General features: G+C 32.6%; 1 protein-coding gene across 1 annotated transcript in view; it reads left to right on the forward strand.

Annotated features, from left to right (window-relative positions):
* The window catches only part of EYS (eyes shut homolog), a 1,801,461-nt gene that overhangs the window by 676,132 nt on the left and 1,107,958 nt on the right, over nucleotides 1–17,371 (forward strand). The window contains exons 15-17 of the mRNA XM_026455461.1: nucleotides 1,618–1,789; nucleotides 2,725–2,803; nucleotides 10,924–11,123. Coding sequence (XP_026311246.1) covers nucleotides 1,618–1,789; nucleotides 2,725–2,803; nucleotides 10,924–11,123 — 451 coding nt within the window. The remainder of the gene's footprint in view (nucleotides 1–1,617; nucleotides 1,790–2,724; nucleotides 2,804–10,923; nucleotides 11,124–17,371) is intronic.

Below are 17,371 nucleotides of genomic sequence, written 5' to 3' on the forward strand. Positions count from 1 at the left end.
CTTGGCTAGGTTGTTTTTGGTGTATGCCTATATTCTATCATCCCAATAAACCTATGATGTACCAATAAGTAATTCATTTACAAGTGGGAAACTTGATTGATTTTGCTTGTACTAAATTTTATTGTTACAAATATCTGCCCTTTCCTGGGGGAGAAACATTCTTTCCCATTCCATTTCTGTTGGACTTAGTCGTATAACTTGATTTGTAGGTGAAAGACTTAAGAGTCACCTATATTTTATGTCATATGACCAAGCCCAACATGAAAGAGAAGTGTCTTTTTTCCTCTTAAACACAGATGTCAATGTCCCAGATAGAGTATGATTCATTAACATTGGTCTCAATGTGAAGATAATGTAAAGAGGATCGGTAACTCACTCTAATAATGGAGAGTGAGTGGGAAATAAAACTGTGTCATGAACCTCTGAAATTAGTGTACCTGGCACATAGTAAGAGCCCCACATGTCAGCTATTTTCATTGTCTTCTTCATCATAAGAAGCTTATTATTTATCTCTTTTTACAACTAGGTATTATGTATTGGCTACAAGAACCATGTTTTCCAAATGGTATCTACGGTATTACTCAGCATAGCAACTTATGCACTTAACAGAGTAGCTGCAGGGTAGGTAATTTAAAGTAATGATCAGAAGCACAAGTCAGAGGAAACATGATTTAAATTCTTGTTTGCTGTTATGGCCTGTGTGGCCTGGAAGTTTTACTTACACTCTGAATACTCACCAGTGAGTTAAGGTTAATGAGATCTGCTTATTGGTTTGATGAGCATTAGCTAAGATAACGTGCAGGAAGCCTTAAGGGCAGGGCACACCATTAAGTGCTCAATCAATGCTAGTTTTTATTAGTAGATGCTTGCTAGTAATGGATATGATGGGCAAATAAATTATTCTAACAATTCTACAATGGTTCTGTGCTCTTTCCAGATACTTCAAACATACGAAACACAATCTTGCTTTCTATTAAGCTCTGCTTATGTTATTATCTAGATGTTTTCTATCTGTAAATTATTGCTTCCCTAACAACGTTTTTGGGTTAACAGGAAGTTTATTTTTTGGTTTGGTACCTCTAGTTGAGCATAGAGGTGGTTCCTGGTAGGTGCTTAAAAATATTCGCTACTTGGCCTTTGAAAATCCCAAGTATTTAGCCAAACTTAGATTTCATTTAGAAATCTCAGAGAGCCCATTAATGGATTCACTAAAGCCAAATTTAGAAAACTTCAAACTCATTCTTAATTCTTGTAGGTAATAAATGTTTGACTCTCAAACACCATTACAAAAAAAAAAAAAATTATGAATTAGTATTCACAGTGACAACTTGATATAATTCATTACTTCACTAATATTCTCAACAAACATTACAATAAAAACAATGTCTTCAGTATATTAAGCTTGTGCTTTGTTTTTGTCATTCACATTAAATTAGTAATCTGGATGTTCACAGACCTAATATATTCAACTTTGGAAAATGCTTTATTTTGCTACCAAATATCAAGTTATCATTATAGCGAGAAGTCTTTGTTTCTTGGGGATGTTTACCATAATGAACAAACTTTTGAGTTTTGTATTTAAGTGGTTTCATGTTTTGCCTTTCTGTTCCCACATAGGCATCAATTGTGAAATAAATCTAGATGAATGCCTATCAGAGCCCTGTCTCCATGATGGAGTTTGTATTGATGGTATCAATCATTATACCTGTGACTGCAAGAGTGGGTTTTTTGGAACACACTGTGAAACAAATGCAAATGATTGCCTTTCAAATCCTTGTCTACATGGAAGGTAGCTATTTTTATTTTTTTTATTATTAGCTTTATGAAAGTATATTTAACTCACAATATTTAAGGCTTATTGTCAAGGGAAAGTTGATAAAGATAATTTTAATTATGCTGTTTCATAAAACAAGAGCTAAGTACATTTAATACGACAGATGCTGACAGTTTTAGCTAATGCAATGTACTGATACATTATCTCTGCCCTTCTTTTATTTCTGTTCATTAGCATAAAGTAATTTTCTATAAATGTGGATTAATTAGACTTTAATATACTTAAAGGTAACTGCTCATGTTAATAGAACTAGCAGGTAAGATGATGAGACATTCTATTATTTGCTCTAAGGAGAGAGAATGCCATACACTTAGTATTTAAAATGTTCCTAAATAAACTAGTTCTTTCATCCCTATGTGTATGAAAAGTATTTTATGACTATGAATCTGTGTAATAACTCCTCTGATCATGGATAAAATATTGGTTAATACACATCTAGAGTGAAGATATTTCTAGGAGATGCAGGTGGCAAAGAAGAATATATCACAGATGCACCATGCTGCTTGCTTCTGCGTTACTTTTCTTTTCTAATCCTGCCACCTACTTTGTAAGCAGGGGAGGGAGAAAGAAGGTTGGCAGCTCATTGCAATGCAGCCTGGCCATAGCTAACTTCAGTTTCTCACATAAGCCCTAGACATACTTTTTATCTTTTAAAACTGTTCGTTCTTTTCATTGCCATGGGGAAAATGGCAAAAATGAAAATTGATCCATGTTTTCAGTCCAGTCACCTTCAAGGATAAGAAACCCAGGAATAAATTCTGCTTTGTATTGCTCGTGGGAGTGCTTTTTTCACCTGAACTAGGAAAGAAAAGTTTAAATGGTGAAACTCCCTTGAAGTTATGCTTTAACATCTACTTATTTGAAAATTTAATTCTAATTCTGTGTTTCAGGTGCACAGAACTTATTAATGAATATCCATGTTCATGTGATGCAGATGGGACTAGAGTACAATGTAAGATCAAAATTAATGTAAGTCATAATTTTATTAAAGTTATATGACAAAAAATTTTAATTTAAAAGAAAAATCAAATTGCTTGATGTAGGTTTCGAAGTCATTTCTTTCACAGTTGTTGATGATTTTACTGTTCTCTCATCTTTCCTCTGTGTAATTCTTTGGCTGTTCCAAACAAAACTACAAATCATGGCTTTTTTTTTTTTTTTTTCCACCTTTTCCTTCTTTGTCTTTTGTTGTTACAAAATTCCTCAATTCCCCTCCCTCCCGCCGACTGCCCCACCAAACTAAATCCTAGAAGTATCCATTATCAACAGTTGCTCAGATGGCTTAAATTTTACCATCTGCCTCGTCCTCTCTGGTCTTAGGAGACAGAGGTATCTGTGGATATGTAGGAATGACATAGGATTCAATTAATTTAGATCTCACAAGGAGACTATAAATACTGGATATATATATATATCAAGAAGTGGGCAACACCTTTATTATTCTCAGAATATGTCTTTCAATCTTTAGGAGTCTCATGTGGTGTGATAGACATATGGTATTTTATATGGGATGCATCATTTGTTGAAAAATGTTGGTTGACTGAAGATTGTGATCGTTCTTGGTAGATGAGAATCTTGTGAGCCTTTTGGAATCCTCGGGAGTTCTTCCAAATCATTTTTGATTGACAATAACATAGTAAAGGGAGGAAGCATACAAACTAAAAGCTTTTGTCATTGTGAAACCAGGGGTATTTTATTACATTCTTTGTGTCTCCCTAGTCAGTAAAGCATAGCTATACTAGTTCTGACATCACAGGGTCATATGTGAGAATGCTCATGAAACACAGTAGCTATTCAGTAAGTGGCCCTTTCAGAGACGGGTGATGGAGTAGTTAAATGAGAACCAGGATTGAAACTCTGTATTGCTACTTACCTACTGTGTGTTCTCAAATTACATTTATTTTGAAATTATGTTTTGACTACTCAATAAAATTAATCACAGTAACTACCTCAGGTTATTGCAAGAATTAAATGAGATAATGCATGTAAAACAATTAGCACATTTTCTGGCACAGTTTTAAAAAGCATAATTATCTGTTGATATTGTGTTTATTTTGTTCTGGATTGTGAAAGCCATTCTTGATGTGGAAAAGGAAATGTAATAAATCAATTCCCTGGTAGAGAATGAATGAACCATACATCCTGTTTGCATTATCACAAATATTGCCTGAAGTAATCTCTAACACCATATTTCTTGATAGTACAAATATCATATTCTTTGTTTTGAATTAAAATATCAGTAAATAGACATTTTTGACATATGTATGTATGTATGCATATGGTATATACAGCCAATATTATGAGAGCAATTGTTAAAATTCTACTTAAGTGCTTCTAGATTTTTTCCTAATATTGTTATTTTAGCATAAGAGCAAATTCATTATACTCAGTGATATTTTTGTCTTAGAAGTATATGTTAGGAATCATTCCATTAAAATGCAAAGAGTCCTGCTTCATTCTTTTCAGTAGCTATAAAGTATTCCAAATAAACATTGAAGACCATGTTTACCTGATGAGAGTATGAGCACACTGGCTTACCTATATCCTATTAAATGAAATCACTTTTTACAAAGTGTTGACTAACTTCATGAGGAAAATACAGTTTGTCATTATTTTAATTTACATTTTCCTGGGTTACTATCAAGATTGAACACCTTTCTATACTATTATTTGCCATTTGTAGTTCTTTGTGCCTTGCCTACTTATAGCCCTTTTTCTTTTTGCTTACTTGCCCTTTACTTTTTGATTTGTATATATTATTTTAAATTATAGATAAAACCTACTAAGTTCTGAAAAAATACAAATCTTTTATAAAGTCGGGACATCCTTACTTTATATAGCGTATGAATTGTGAGATTTTCATATTTGTCTTTACCTTTTTCTTCCTAAATGGACTTTGCCACTCTCCAAAGAAATCCTTCACACTGTAATATCTTAAATATATTTTTATATTCTCATTAACTACAATTATAGAATTCATGATACTTTTAGTGCTTTAACTCATAGTGAATATATTATGATTGATAAAAACTAGAAATCTAACTTAATGGTTTCTTTTAAGCATAATGATTTTTTCCAAGAAATTTTATCAAAGGATCTCTTAATTCTTTCTTGATTTGGAATGCTTCGCTTTTCATATAGTAGACTTCTATATATAGGTTAGTTTTTGAACTATTCTGTTTTTTTACTTTTTATCTCATTTGTACTAGTACCATCTAGAATAATTATTATAGCTTAATATTTTTTTTAAATCTTGTCATGTTTCACTAATGCATTAAGTGTACTCTACATGTAATTTTGCTCATTCTGTGAATCTTAGATATTGAATGTCTATAAGAAATTGAGATATAATAATCATTAGATATACTTCCTACCTCACCAGCTCCACATAGAAAGTGATCTACTCTCTCTCTCTAATGCTGTATCTCTCTATCTTACTTACTAGCTGACGTATTTATTTTAACTTTCTCTGTAGTACAATGCTTAGATAGCACACTCTGAAGGAGATTCATGAACTGTTTTTCAAGGCTAAAGATGCAAGAGAAATGGAGAAAGATAGGCAGTACTAACTGAAAAGTGCACTTGAGTCAATATAGGGCAAGGTGTTATATGTGAAGTTCCTTAGGAGTGGAAAAAATATAGTTTATGTTAGGGCTGGATGGGCAACAATACAAGCAAAATTGCTATGATGGTCAATATTGAGTGTCAACTTCATTGGACAGAAGGATACAAAGTATTATTTCTGAGTGTGTCTGTGAGAGTGTTGCCAAAGGAGATTAATATTTGAGTCTGTGAACTGGGAAAGACAGACCCATCCTCAATTTGAGTGGGCACAATCTTACCAACTGCCAGCTAGGCTAGAATAAAGCAGGCAGAAGAATGTGGAAGAACTAGACTGGCTGAGTATTCCAGCCTCCGTTTTTCTCCCTTGCTGGATGCTTCCTGCCCTCAAACATTTGACTCCGAGTTCTTCAGCTTTTGGACCCTTGGACTTCCACCAATGGTTTGTCAGGGGCTTTCGGGCCTTCAGCCACAGATGGAAGGCTGCTCTGTCGGCTTCCCTACTTTTAAGGTTTTGGGACTTGGACTGGCTTCCTTGCTCCTCACCTTGCAGATGGCCTATTGTGGGACTTCACCTTGTAATAGTGTGAGTCAGTACTCCTTAATAAACTCCCTTTCATATATACATCTATCCTATTCATCCTGTTTCTCTAGAGAAACCTAATGCACTTTGTTTTGTTTTTTGTCCAAGTGACAATTAGAGGGAAGCTTTAAACATTGTAATTAATGCTGGAGAAAAGCAAACGCCTGCCTGCGGAGAGAACATATGCCACGACTAGTGAAAAAAAAAATGTAATTTAAGTTCTGGATGTGCACACACAAACAGAAAAGAAAAGTGAGAAGGGCAGCATAGAAAGCAGATATTTTTCTTTCAAGTTTGATAAGACTTAGGAGGATGACATGTATCCTCATGCACCGTGTGTATGTACATGGAAGCAGTATTATTTCTAAGATATCAAATTATAAATATATATGTTATGAACTAAAATGAAAAAAAAAACTAACTGCAGAATTTAAAAAATCATGACTTTCTTAGATGAAGGAGAAATAAAAGAATGTGTGCTTTAACTCCTAGTGAATATATTGTTATGAGCAGACTTAATATAAAGTAAGGACTCATGTAAGTTCCCTAAATAAAAAGGAAAGAATTAAAGAACTATATAAAAATAGCAAAGACATGGAATCAACATAGGTGACCATCAGTAGTGGATTGGATAAAGAAAATATGGTACATATACACCATGGAAAACTACAGAATGATAAAAAATAATCATGTCCTTCACAGCAACATGGATGCAGCTGGAGGCCATAAAACTAAAGTAATTAATGCAGGAACAGAAAAAAGAAAATACCATATGTTCTCACTTATAAGTGGGAGCTAAACATTCAACAACTGTGGAGATAAACATGGGAATAATAGACACTGTGGACTAGAAGAAAGTAGAGGAAAGGAGAGGAGAATGGTTCAAAAAAATGACCTATTGTATACTATGCTCACTACCTAAGTGCAATACACCCGTGTAACAAGGCTGCACATGCGTCTCCTGCATGTAAAAAACTGAGTACGCACACATGAGTGCATGTATTTGTGTTTCTCTGAGTGTGAACTGTAATTTATGAGCTTTTAATTTAATATAACTTACATTTTGTCCGCCATGTATATCATGTATGTTTTTCTATTTTTTGTTTTTCTTTCACTAGTACATAGTGGATGCTGGCATTCAGAAAATTATTTTCATGTATCCAAATTTACTTTATTACAAAACTCTAAAGGTTCTGTGATTTTTGACAGGTTTAAAATGGACTTATTTAACAAGTTTTTCTCATTCTTTTTATTTGAAATTAAATGATTGAACCATCAGAATGCTTTCCAGGAGAGGGTTTGAGTTTTGAGTTTGAGTCCATCCCCCTCAACAAATGGTCAGCATTTTCCTACAAATTATTTTAGAGAATATCACTGTCCTTTAATTAGAAACAAATCCTTAAAATAAACAAGATCTTGCAAAATGGGAACATTCAATACACACACACAGAGTACCTTGCTTTTTCACTTAATCAACCACAGATTATTCTAATATATATATATAATATATATGTTATATTATATTATATATATATATTCTATCCTACCATATATTCTACTTTCTTCTTATTAGTATTCTATTGTGTGGAACTACCATATTTAATCAGTACTCTTTTTTGGATATTTAAGACAATTTTAAGAGTTTATTGCTCTTAAAATTCTTTCTGTGTTTTAGGTTCAGAAGTTTGAGTTCATTCTATGCTGTTTCATAGCAGAAAATAATCAGCACTAATTTTAAGACCCCCTCTTGCTCATTCGTTTGTGTGTGCCCTACCATACTTCTGTGTTTATTGGAAATATTTTCTTATGTATTTGTTCTGGCAAAATGTGAATATTACTTCTTGGTATATGCATCCTTTGTTCAAATAAGTGCCACGATGCTCGCTAGGTATTTGTCCTCTAGCTATTCCACTATTTGCCCTCCTCCCTAAATCTTGAATCCCTAAGTTAGGGTAAGCCTATGAATATTCATGCAAAAGTGAGCCCAAACCTGGATCAGAAGAGTAAAACGAGTAGGGGTAAGAGAAGTTGCATTTCCTTTTCCAGCCTTTTTTGACTACCAGCAGCAACCACATGTCACTCACAATGCTACAGAGTCCGTACTTACATCTAATTGACGTGTTCTCAGTCTTTTGGATTGCCCAACCCTGCAGCTTGCAAAGTAAAAACCCACAGAATTAATGAGATTTTGAATATACACATTTAAAAACACTTAACTGCACTAGCAGTTTTTATTCAGAACTGGACAAAGTTCACGGAATTCTGTGAAGGTTAACCCCCACTTTGCAGAGGGAATGGTAGGGACTTAGTAGGTACCTTGTTCTGTTCCCACTCTTCAAATAGTAGTTCTCTCTGTATCTGTTTCCCTTTCTCCGAGATCTTGATTGAGAAAAGTGTTCCGCTACCCAAAACACCAATGCTAAAAAATAAAACGTGATGCCATGAGAAAAGTGTTATGCTAAAGATGACATTGAGTAACTTCCTTTTCTAGGAAGTTCAGAGATCACAGGACAACCCTGTAGATCTAAACCACATCCCTCAGAAAGAACACAACTATCTGCGTCAGTGAGATAACTGTCACATTTACTAGCCCAGTTAGTACATTGCCCTGTCTAAGAATTTCACAATGAATATATCACTGCCCTATTCCTTTCATGCTCCTGTACATTTCCTGGCATAATATTTTCAGTACAAGTTGAATTAATATATCACTGTGGTCAAGCTCAGTTGTCTAGATTGCCCTGGTCTGCAGGATTCCTCCCGGCTTCCATCTCTTTCTCTAAATACTCAACCTTTTACATATTTTATTTTCTGAAATTACTTTAGTGAACTCTTTGGGAAAGCACTTTATTATATTAAATAGAATATAGCAAAGCAATATAAATGATGATGAACAAAAGGAAAGGCATCCTTTTAAATTTTTAAACCAGGAAAGATCAAGAACTTTAAATGACAATTTGATTTCTTCTAAAAAGAAATTGCCTTTGTATTTCCCATTAAGCTTTCTAATTAATTTAGTAAAAGATTCTTGAAACCCTGGAGACAGAACTTTTGGCAGTCTAAAAACTATCCCTGTCTTCCCATGGTAGATACAATTCAATTAGTTTATGTAATGTTTTCTAATAAGTCATTCCATACATATCTAGAAATTGAGCTAAGGGAGAAACATGTTTCCACGACACTCCCTGTGGAATTCTGCTTTTCTATTCCATAAATCAAACTGCAATACCTACAGGATAGTCTACTATGTGCCCTTGATTTTTCTTAACCAAGTTCACATTTTCAGCAAAAGTGGAACAAATATCATAGCATTTGTTTACAAAAACATACTTAGTTCTATCACTTGTGGGGGGTGGGGGTGTACAAGATTACTATCTAAGTTCCAGGCATGACTGGAATATTATACTGAGGTGCACAATTCATTTCTAATTGAAGATGACACTAATTAATCTCTCGGATTATTTTTAACATCATGTAATTTTCCAGTGGATAAATGATATTAATGCAATGGCTTCCATAATAGTCTTGTCAGTATGAGTTTCTGTTGTTAACACTTTTTAAAAGTCACTAAATATTTGTAAGCATAGGTGTCAATTAATGAATAATAATTCTAGAAAATTATCACTTTTCAAGGTAAAATGCTGAGGGAGTATCTTATGTTTGCATATGCAATTATCCTTGAGAATGTAAGAACTCAAGACCTAGAGTGCAAAATGATTCAAGTTAGTTTAGGTTCATTAAGATATCTTTAGATAACTCATTGAAAATAATCAGTTTTACTAATGATGTCATAACTTTCCATAAATTATTTCTCAGAATTATGGGTGCAAATCTTTTCAGTTTACATTATGAAAAATAATGGCATACCATGTTTGTGGTACTATGACATGTGTTTTCTACATTGTAAGTGTGTGTGTGTGTGTGTATACACACACACCCTAAACTGTAAACTTAAAAGCATATAGCATGATATGGTAGAAGCTAAATATACAGAGAAACATATTTCTTGTTCAAATTAAGTGCCAAAAGATTGAAATAGAGGCTGACTGAGGCTTTGGCCTTCAGAGTGGAGAAGAAAGAAAGATAATATTTACTGATCACATATGATGTTTAAGACACAGTGCCATTATTTTATTTCAGTCTCATAGCACCCCATATGAGGTGGGTGATATTATCGCCATTTTGCACATCAATGTAGTTACAATAAATAAAATACCATTTGTTGAATAAGTAAGTAAAACTATGAGAAATTCTAAAATATTTTTAAGCATAAAAAGTAATAGGTATTATCCAGAGTCTTCTAACTCTACAAGACATTTGCACTTCTGCAGCTATAGGTGTCAGTAATGCTGGGCATACATTTGGACAAATGCATGGGAAAAAGTAGGTAATTAAAAGATTATGACTGGATTCAAACTTCAGCTATTACAGGAGAGTTAGGTATTTTACATGGACATAAATGCATTGTGAAGTGTTTGTTCTAAGTATGTGTTCAAGCCCAGAAATCCTTTGAAATTTCATGGAAATACTATTAATCATTACCCTAGGAGAGCAGAGTTGAACTGGGGCTGTTTGGGGAAAACTCGGAGGTATGATAGACACTAAGGGCTAGTGAATTCTGTTATTATCTGCAGAGGAAATTTGCTTTAGCACCATTATTGGGGGCAGGGACAGTTCTCTGACATGGTACATGTTTTTATAAAGATTAATAATGATTTTTTTCTTGGTAAATCAGCAATAGAATATTTGACAGAGTCTTTCTGGTAATAAAAGTAAAAAAAAAAAAAACACTATTATAAACATATATTTCAATTAACAGAGGAAGGAAATGTCAAACAAACTTGCACATCAGTTTTTTAGATTATGTTTAAATAAAAATATAATTTTATTAAAATGGTCAGCCTTATACTAATAATCAAATTTGATTCTCTATTTCTTAACCTAGGACTGCACAACCATGCCTTGTATGAATGAAGGCTTCTGTCAGAAGTCAGCACATGGATTTACTTGTATTTGCCCACGTGGATACACTGGGGCATACTGTGAAAAAAGCATTGATAATTGTGCTGAGCCTGAACTTAATTCAGTCATCTGTCTTAATGGAGGGATTTGTGTTGATGGCCCTGGACACACTTTTGACTGCAGGTCAGTATTTATTTACCCACAAGTAAGTAAATATATATTAGGAGAGCTTATAAACATCCCACTAGTAATGCACTCTGCAATGTAAATACACACTTTTGACTGCAGGTCAGTATTTATTTACCCACAAGTAAGTAAATATATATTAGGAGAGCTTATAAACATCCCACTAGTAATGCACTCTGCAATGTAAATACTAAGTTTTCAAGTAAGATTTTATCTCATATATATATATATATATGCACAACTTATAAAATAATTTACAAAATGGCATTGCTTATATTTTCCAAATATTGTACATTCATATCATGCCCATGTTTTGCTTTCCCAGTTAAATCATCCCTCATTTTATAATTGTTTTTATCTCTTCTCCTTTCTCAACGTGGGTTTTTATTCTTGTTCTCGAATATTTTATACCAAATGAATGATTTGTTAATATTTCACATTTATAGCATAATTCCTAGCCAGAGATTCATTTCTGTTACTACTATGCCTATCTCTTGAGATCTTAATAAGTTATAAAAATTTTATTTGAGTTATAAAAGCAAATTATTCTATCACTATATTTTTAAACCACTTTTTAAAGGTATAGTTTTTAATTTTTTAGGAGATGAATTTTTTTCCTTTGTTATTTCTGATTATATAATATATCCAATTGATTGCTCATTTGAGAATTTAGTCACTATCTGTTCAACTTGTAAAATAATAACTGAACCCAGGTATTAAAAAATATACACACACACTTTACCTCCTTTCAGTCTCATTTGTGCCAGGATGATGTTAAGTTAAAATTTTTGAACTGTATTTCTGTCATATATTTTAAATTACTGACAGGTTTGCCATGTATATCTTGATATATAGTTATTTACTAGTAAAGTATACTTATCATTTCTATATTTTATTATTTCTTTTTAAGACACTAATATATTCTGTCTTCTATACAGTACTGTCACTTCCCTATTTTCTATGTTCAATATCTAGGGAGTGTTTTGCCTATTTTTATATTTTGATATCTACTGGATCATTTTATTTGGTGTATATCTCTAGTAAGACACACATAGATGCTAATTTCATATAAGTTCAAGAATATTAACTTACATTTAGCATAGGCAAACCATGTTTATTTATTATTATGACATAGATATTAGTTATTACACATTGCCTAGCATGCCATTTTTGTTTGCTATACACATGCGCCAGACATGTGTGTGTACCTGTGTGTGTATTTTAAATCCTTCTTTCTTGTATCTTGTGTTTTGAACATGCTTTCTATTTATTGTACTTTTGTAGTTTGATATAATATAGTACACATGATTTTTATACAAATGGAAATTATATAAAACAAAATTATTAAAATGACCACTGCAAGGATTATCAGGGTTATAACCTAATAATTGCCTGGACTAAATCATTACTCATAAATTGAACATGTATTTCTGATGGATACAGTGTTAAAAATCAGAATTCAATTCATGGAAATACATTTTGTTCAATAAAAAAATTGATTATCAAAATAAGTAAACATAAACCTACAATGTATATTTTTACGATCTGTTAGTATTTGTTAAATCAAGCACTGTAAGAGCTCTTAGTCCATTTAGTGTTGCTATGACAGAATAACAGAGACTAGAAAAGAGGTTTATTTGGCTTATGCTTCAAGTGACTGAAAAGCCCAAGAGCATGGCATAGGCATCTGTTTGGCTTCTGGTGAGGGTTTCATGCTGCACCATAGGATGGCAGAGATGTGAATGTGGAAGCTGGAATGAAAAAAGGACAAAACAGGAGAGGCATCCTTGCTTTCTGATACCCACTCTAACCAGAACGAATCCCTTCTTGAGAGAATGAATCTAGTCTCATGAGAAAGACTTTAATCTATTTTAAAGATCTGCTCACTGTGTAAGGCACCACCTCCCAACATTGCTGCACTAGGAATTAAGGTTCCAACATGAGTTTTGGTGTGGACATCTAAACCATAGCAAGCTCCTTTATAAATATTCCTTTTAGGGAAAAGTTATTTATGGGCTAGCTAGGTTCATTTTTACAGCATGAAGCCAGTGGAATTCAGATTGAAGATGCCTGCTTCTTTTCTTGGCATATTTCCCAGGGACAAGCATGGGCATTCATTACTGCTATAAAGTTATTCAAATTGTATTTAAATATGAATCATCTGTTTCCAAAATTATCATTGCTGATATAATGTGTTTAAAATCCCCTGAAGATCTGTCAATGGTAATGCCTTGGGAGGTGCAGTTTCTATTGGGACTTCATGCTATAATTGGTGCTAAGTCAACACAGTCCTTAGATAGTTTACTTACCAAAGAAAACTCATATTCTAGGAGGTAGTGCTTTTCAAGTTAAATTATCAGATTTGTTCATGGGTTAAGGGTGAATCTATAATATGTTTATGTAAAATCATAATAAAATTATTATTTGATATTTAGAAAAGGAAACTAAACTTGTTCTGAGTCCTATTTTGTGTTCTCTAAATTTAATTAAAATGAATCATGTCATTGTTAAAAACCTGGTAAAATATTTTGTTGTTATTATCTTTATACTATTTTTGCTTCAGTGTTTATGCCAATCATAGTAAAAGTTAATGTCTTCATTCTTGTTGCTGGTTTGTTGATGAGTTTGCTAAGTTTTGTTGACTTTAATTGGGAAAATTACTCAACTTTATAACTTTGCACCTTAAGGGTATTTATCCTGAGGTCTTACTTGTGAGGAAAACTATTTTATTAAAATATTTCAGCCTTTAATGACCTGCAGAATATTCCATAGTCTTATTCTTATAATTATTTTAGAATTTTTTTTCCAATTGAAGTTTAACACTGAATGACATTAAACAAACAAAAAAGATAAAGACTGCACTACCCTTTTAAATTGCCAGTAATTTGTTTAATTCCTAACTTAAAATATTTTGCCGTGTTGTAAGATTCACATATTAATTTTAACTTGGTGAAATGTAAATTTCTTAGATCTTATCTTTGACTGAAAATGATACAGTAAATGCTATCAGTTTGCTTTCATCTCCATCATTGCAAAAATGAAACCAAGGAATGGTCTATTTTCCTGAATGCTGTATGTTATAAATTCAGTTGATTCACTTCTTTCACAAAAGTTAACATGACTTTTATTTAATTAAAAACCACATAGAAAATATTTATTCCAATGACTGACATATAGAGAACTTATAATTTAATTCCCTTCTTTATTTATTTCTGGAGTTTTAAGTATTTATTCAAAATATGTGGTGTCATATGTTTCTCTTATTTATTTTTTCAAGTTGGGAGAATTTTTTTAAATCATTATTCTATTTGTCTTATGCAGATTGATACTGATTCACTCATTCTGCATTCTACTTTGGGTGGCAATATTGCTTACATATTGTATATCACACATTACAAAAGTTTATTTGATGAAATTTTTTTATTTCCTTTTTTAAAATTTTCAACTTTTATTATAGACGAAAGAACACATATACAGGTATGTTACAGGGGTAAATTACTTGATGCTGAGACTTGGGATCCCAAAAATCCCATCACCTAGGCCGTAAGCCTATGTCCCCTTTTCTCCCTTCTGCATTTAGTGATCCCCATTGTCTGTTGTTCCCATCTTTATGATCATGTGTATTCAATGTTTAGCTCCCACTTACATAGAGAATGTATGGTGTTTGGTTTTCTGTTCTTGTGTTAGGTCATTTAGGATCATGGCTTCCAGCTCCACTCATGTTTCTGCAAAGGGCATAATTTCACTATGTTTTGTGGCTGCATAGTACTCTATGGTGTATATGTATCACATTTTCTTTTTTCAATCTGCTCTTGGTGGGCACCTAGATTGATTCTATATCCTCGCTATTGTGAATAACACAACTTAAAACTCTGTCCTTCGTGTATTTCACTTTTTTCAGTCTTGATATTTTTGTTCCTTCTCACATTTTTATTTACTTCTCAAACTTGTATCCAGTTTTTCTGAAATTTTCTTATTTTAGTCTCTTTTATTTTTTAATGCGCCTTAGTTTTTCATTATTTTCATTCATTGTAAATGTAAACCCACTTAAAAAGCCATATTATTATCTTCTGTTTACAAAGTAGTTTATTCCAAGAGTTTGATTTTTTTTCAAAGTTCATATAGCTGAACTCATCTTTTTATTGTTACAGAATTAAGTTGACTCAGAGTGTCAGTTTCTACCATTTTGTATCCCTGCTGTATTGATCTTCATGGTCGTTACGCAGATATATCAGAAGACCACTTTCATATCCTAACTCTATTTGCCAGATTCTTATTTATTGAATTATTTCTGTGTCTCCTAGACTATTTTAAATGATAAGGCTGAACCATTAAATGTCTCAGCAGAGGCAAGCATTAATAATACACAGGAACACCCATGAAAGCCTATATTTACTATATGTGTTGTGGTTGCCAGGGTCTAAGGATCAAATTACTGCACAAATATGAGTCTAATAATCTTCCTCTACTATTAAATTTTGAGTATTGGACCTCTCCAGGTCAGAGGTGTATCAGATTTACACTTTGTTCATTGCTGATTTCTCTCATGAATACATTTTATTATTTTAAATTATTTTAGAACTAAGACAATGGTACATAACTAAGATAGCTAGTATTCATTAAAAAAAAAAAAAAAAAAAAAAAAAACTGCCTGATACAGTAACTAAATTTTGAAAGATAGGTAGATTTTTTGTTTTTTGGCAAGGATACATTTGTTATGGTAGTTTGCACAGATATACATACAGAAGAGTTTTATTTTGATGAAGAAAGAAAAAAAAATCAAGAAACCCAGATTAGATATAATTTTTTACACTTTGAGTTCAATGGTCTTGTCTAATATTCTCAGGCACATTTAGAGCCACTGAACCTGTTAGGAATTTATTTTCTATACAACAGATTTGTGCATTTATAAGTTGATTTATATCTGGAGTCCTTTCAAAGCAAAATATACCTCATGTCTCAGTTAAATTATGTATTTGATATATACAAATATAAAGCTAGCTATAACCCCATTATATTTATTGTTGTTATGTAACTATAAATATGTTTTAAAGTTCAATGAAAGCTATAAGCCTAATTGAATTGTTACCATAAAATGCTAATTTAATGTGATACACTCTGATGTTGCTACCTTATGACATTGTCTACGTCAGTGTCCCATTGCTTCAGTGTGCTAGTTGAAAATATAATTCTTCCAAAGTATGTTTCATACTGTAAATCCTTAGTGTGCTATATAATGATCATAGGTAGATTCTTTAAACAGGAAGGGAAGGGAAGAGAAGGGAAGGGAAGAAGGGAAGCGAAGAAGGGGAGGAAAGAAAGGAAGGGAAGAAGAGAAGGGAAGGGAGGAAGGAAGGAATGAGGAAGGAAAGTAGTAAAGAAAGGAGGGAGGGAGGAAGGAAGTAAAAAAAGGAGGGAAGAAGGGAGGGAGGGAGGAAGGGAAGGAAGGACTTAAGCCTGACTGTTTGGAAAGTAACTCTAGATAGTAAAATGAATGAACCACTGACATATAGTTAGTCTCCTTATCACTGTGGACAAATACATAGGCAGTATTGCTTTGCATACTGAAATAAAATAAAAGCTAACTGTTTCAAGCAAAATAAGCTAGTATTTCTTTTAGATAAACAGTTACTTAGATGTTAGATGTACAGTAACATATCATTCTATAACTATACTTCAGGTGATTTATAGAGAAGTGAATGGATATTTTAAACACCTACACTTATTTTTAGTAATGTATGTTTTAGACAATCCAAACATTTAAGTGACTGACTTTATATTACTTAATGAAGAAATGCCAATCTAATAATATGCACATCTGAAGTAGAGAAAAGTTACATGACAAATAATAGATAAGATTTTCAAAGTCTTTGCCATTCTCAAACTATATGTAATTTAAAATAATTGAAAACATTTTTGTACAGAAAATATAATACCTGATGATTTCATTTCTAATTGTAAACTCAATTGAGTTTTAGGGCCGAGGGAGATTATAGAGATTACCTTTAGTGTCCTAGTTATTACATAGGTGACAAGGCAAAGGCCTAAAGAGGTTTGTACTCTGTCAATCATCAAAACTGAAGTCAGAATCAGTGGGAAAGTCAATACCAGAATTCAATGCATTGCTCATTTATTTTTATTATAGTATATTTTATTTGAAATATGAAATGCAAGAGAAAAAAATATAGTAAAAAGAGAAGAAATATTTATAGTCAGATATCATGACTATTCTCCTTGCAGTTAAA

The sequence above is a fragment of the Piliocolobus tephrosceles genome, chromosome 5, assembly GCF_002776525.5.
Source record: "Piliocolobus tephrosceles isolate RC106 chromosome 5, ASM277652v3, whole genome shotgun sequence".
Lineage (NCBI taxonomy): Eukaryota > Metazoa > Chordata > Mammalia > Primates > Cercopithecidae > Piliocolobus > Piliocolobus tephrosceles.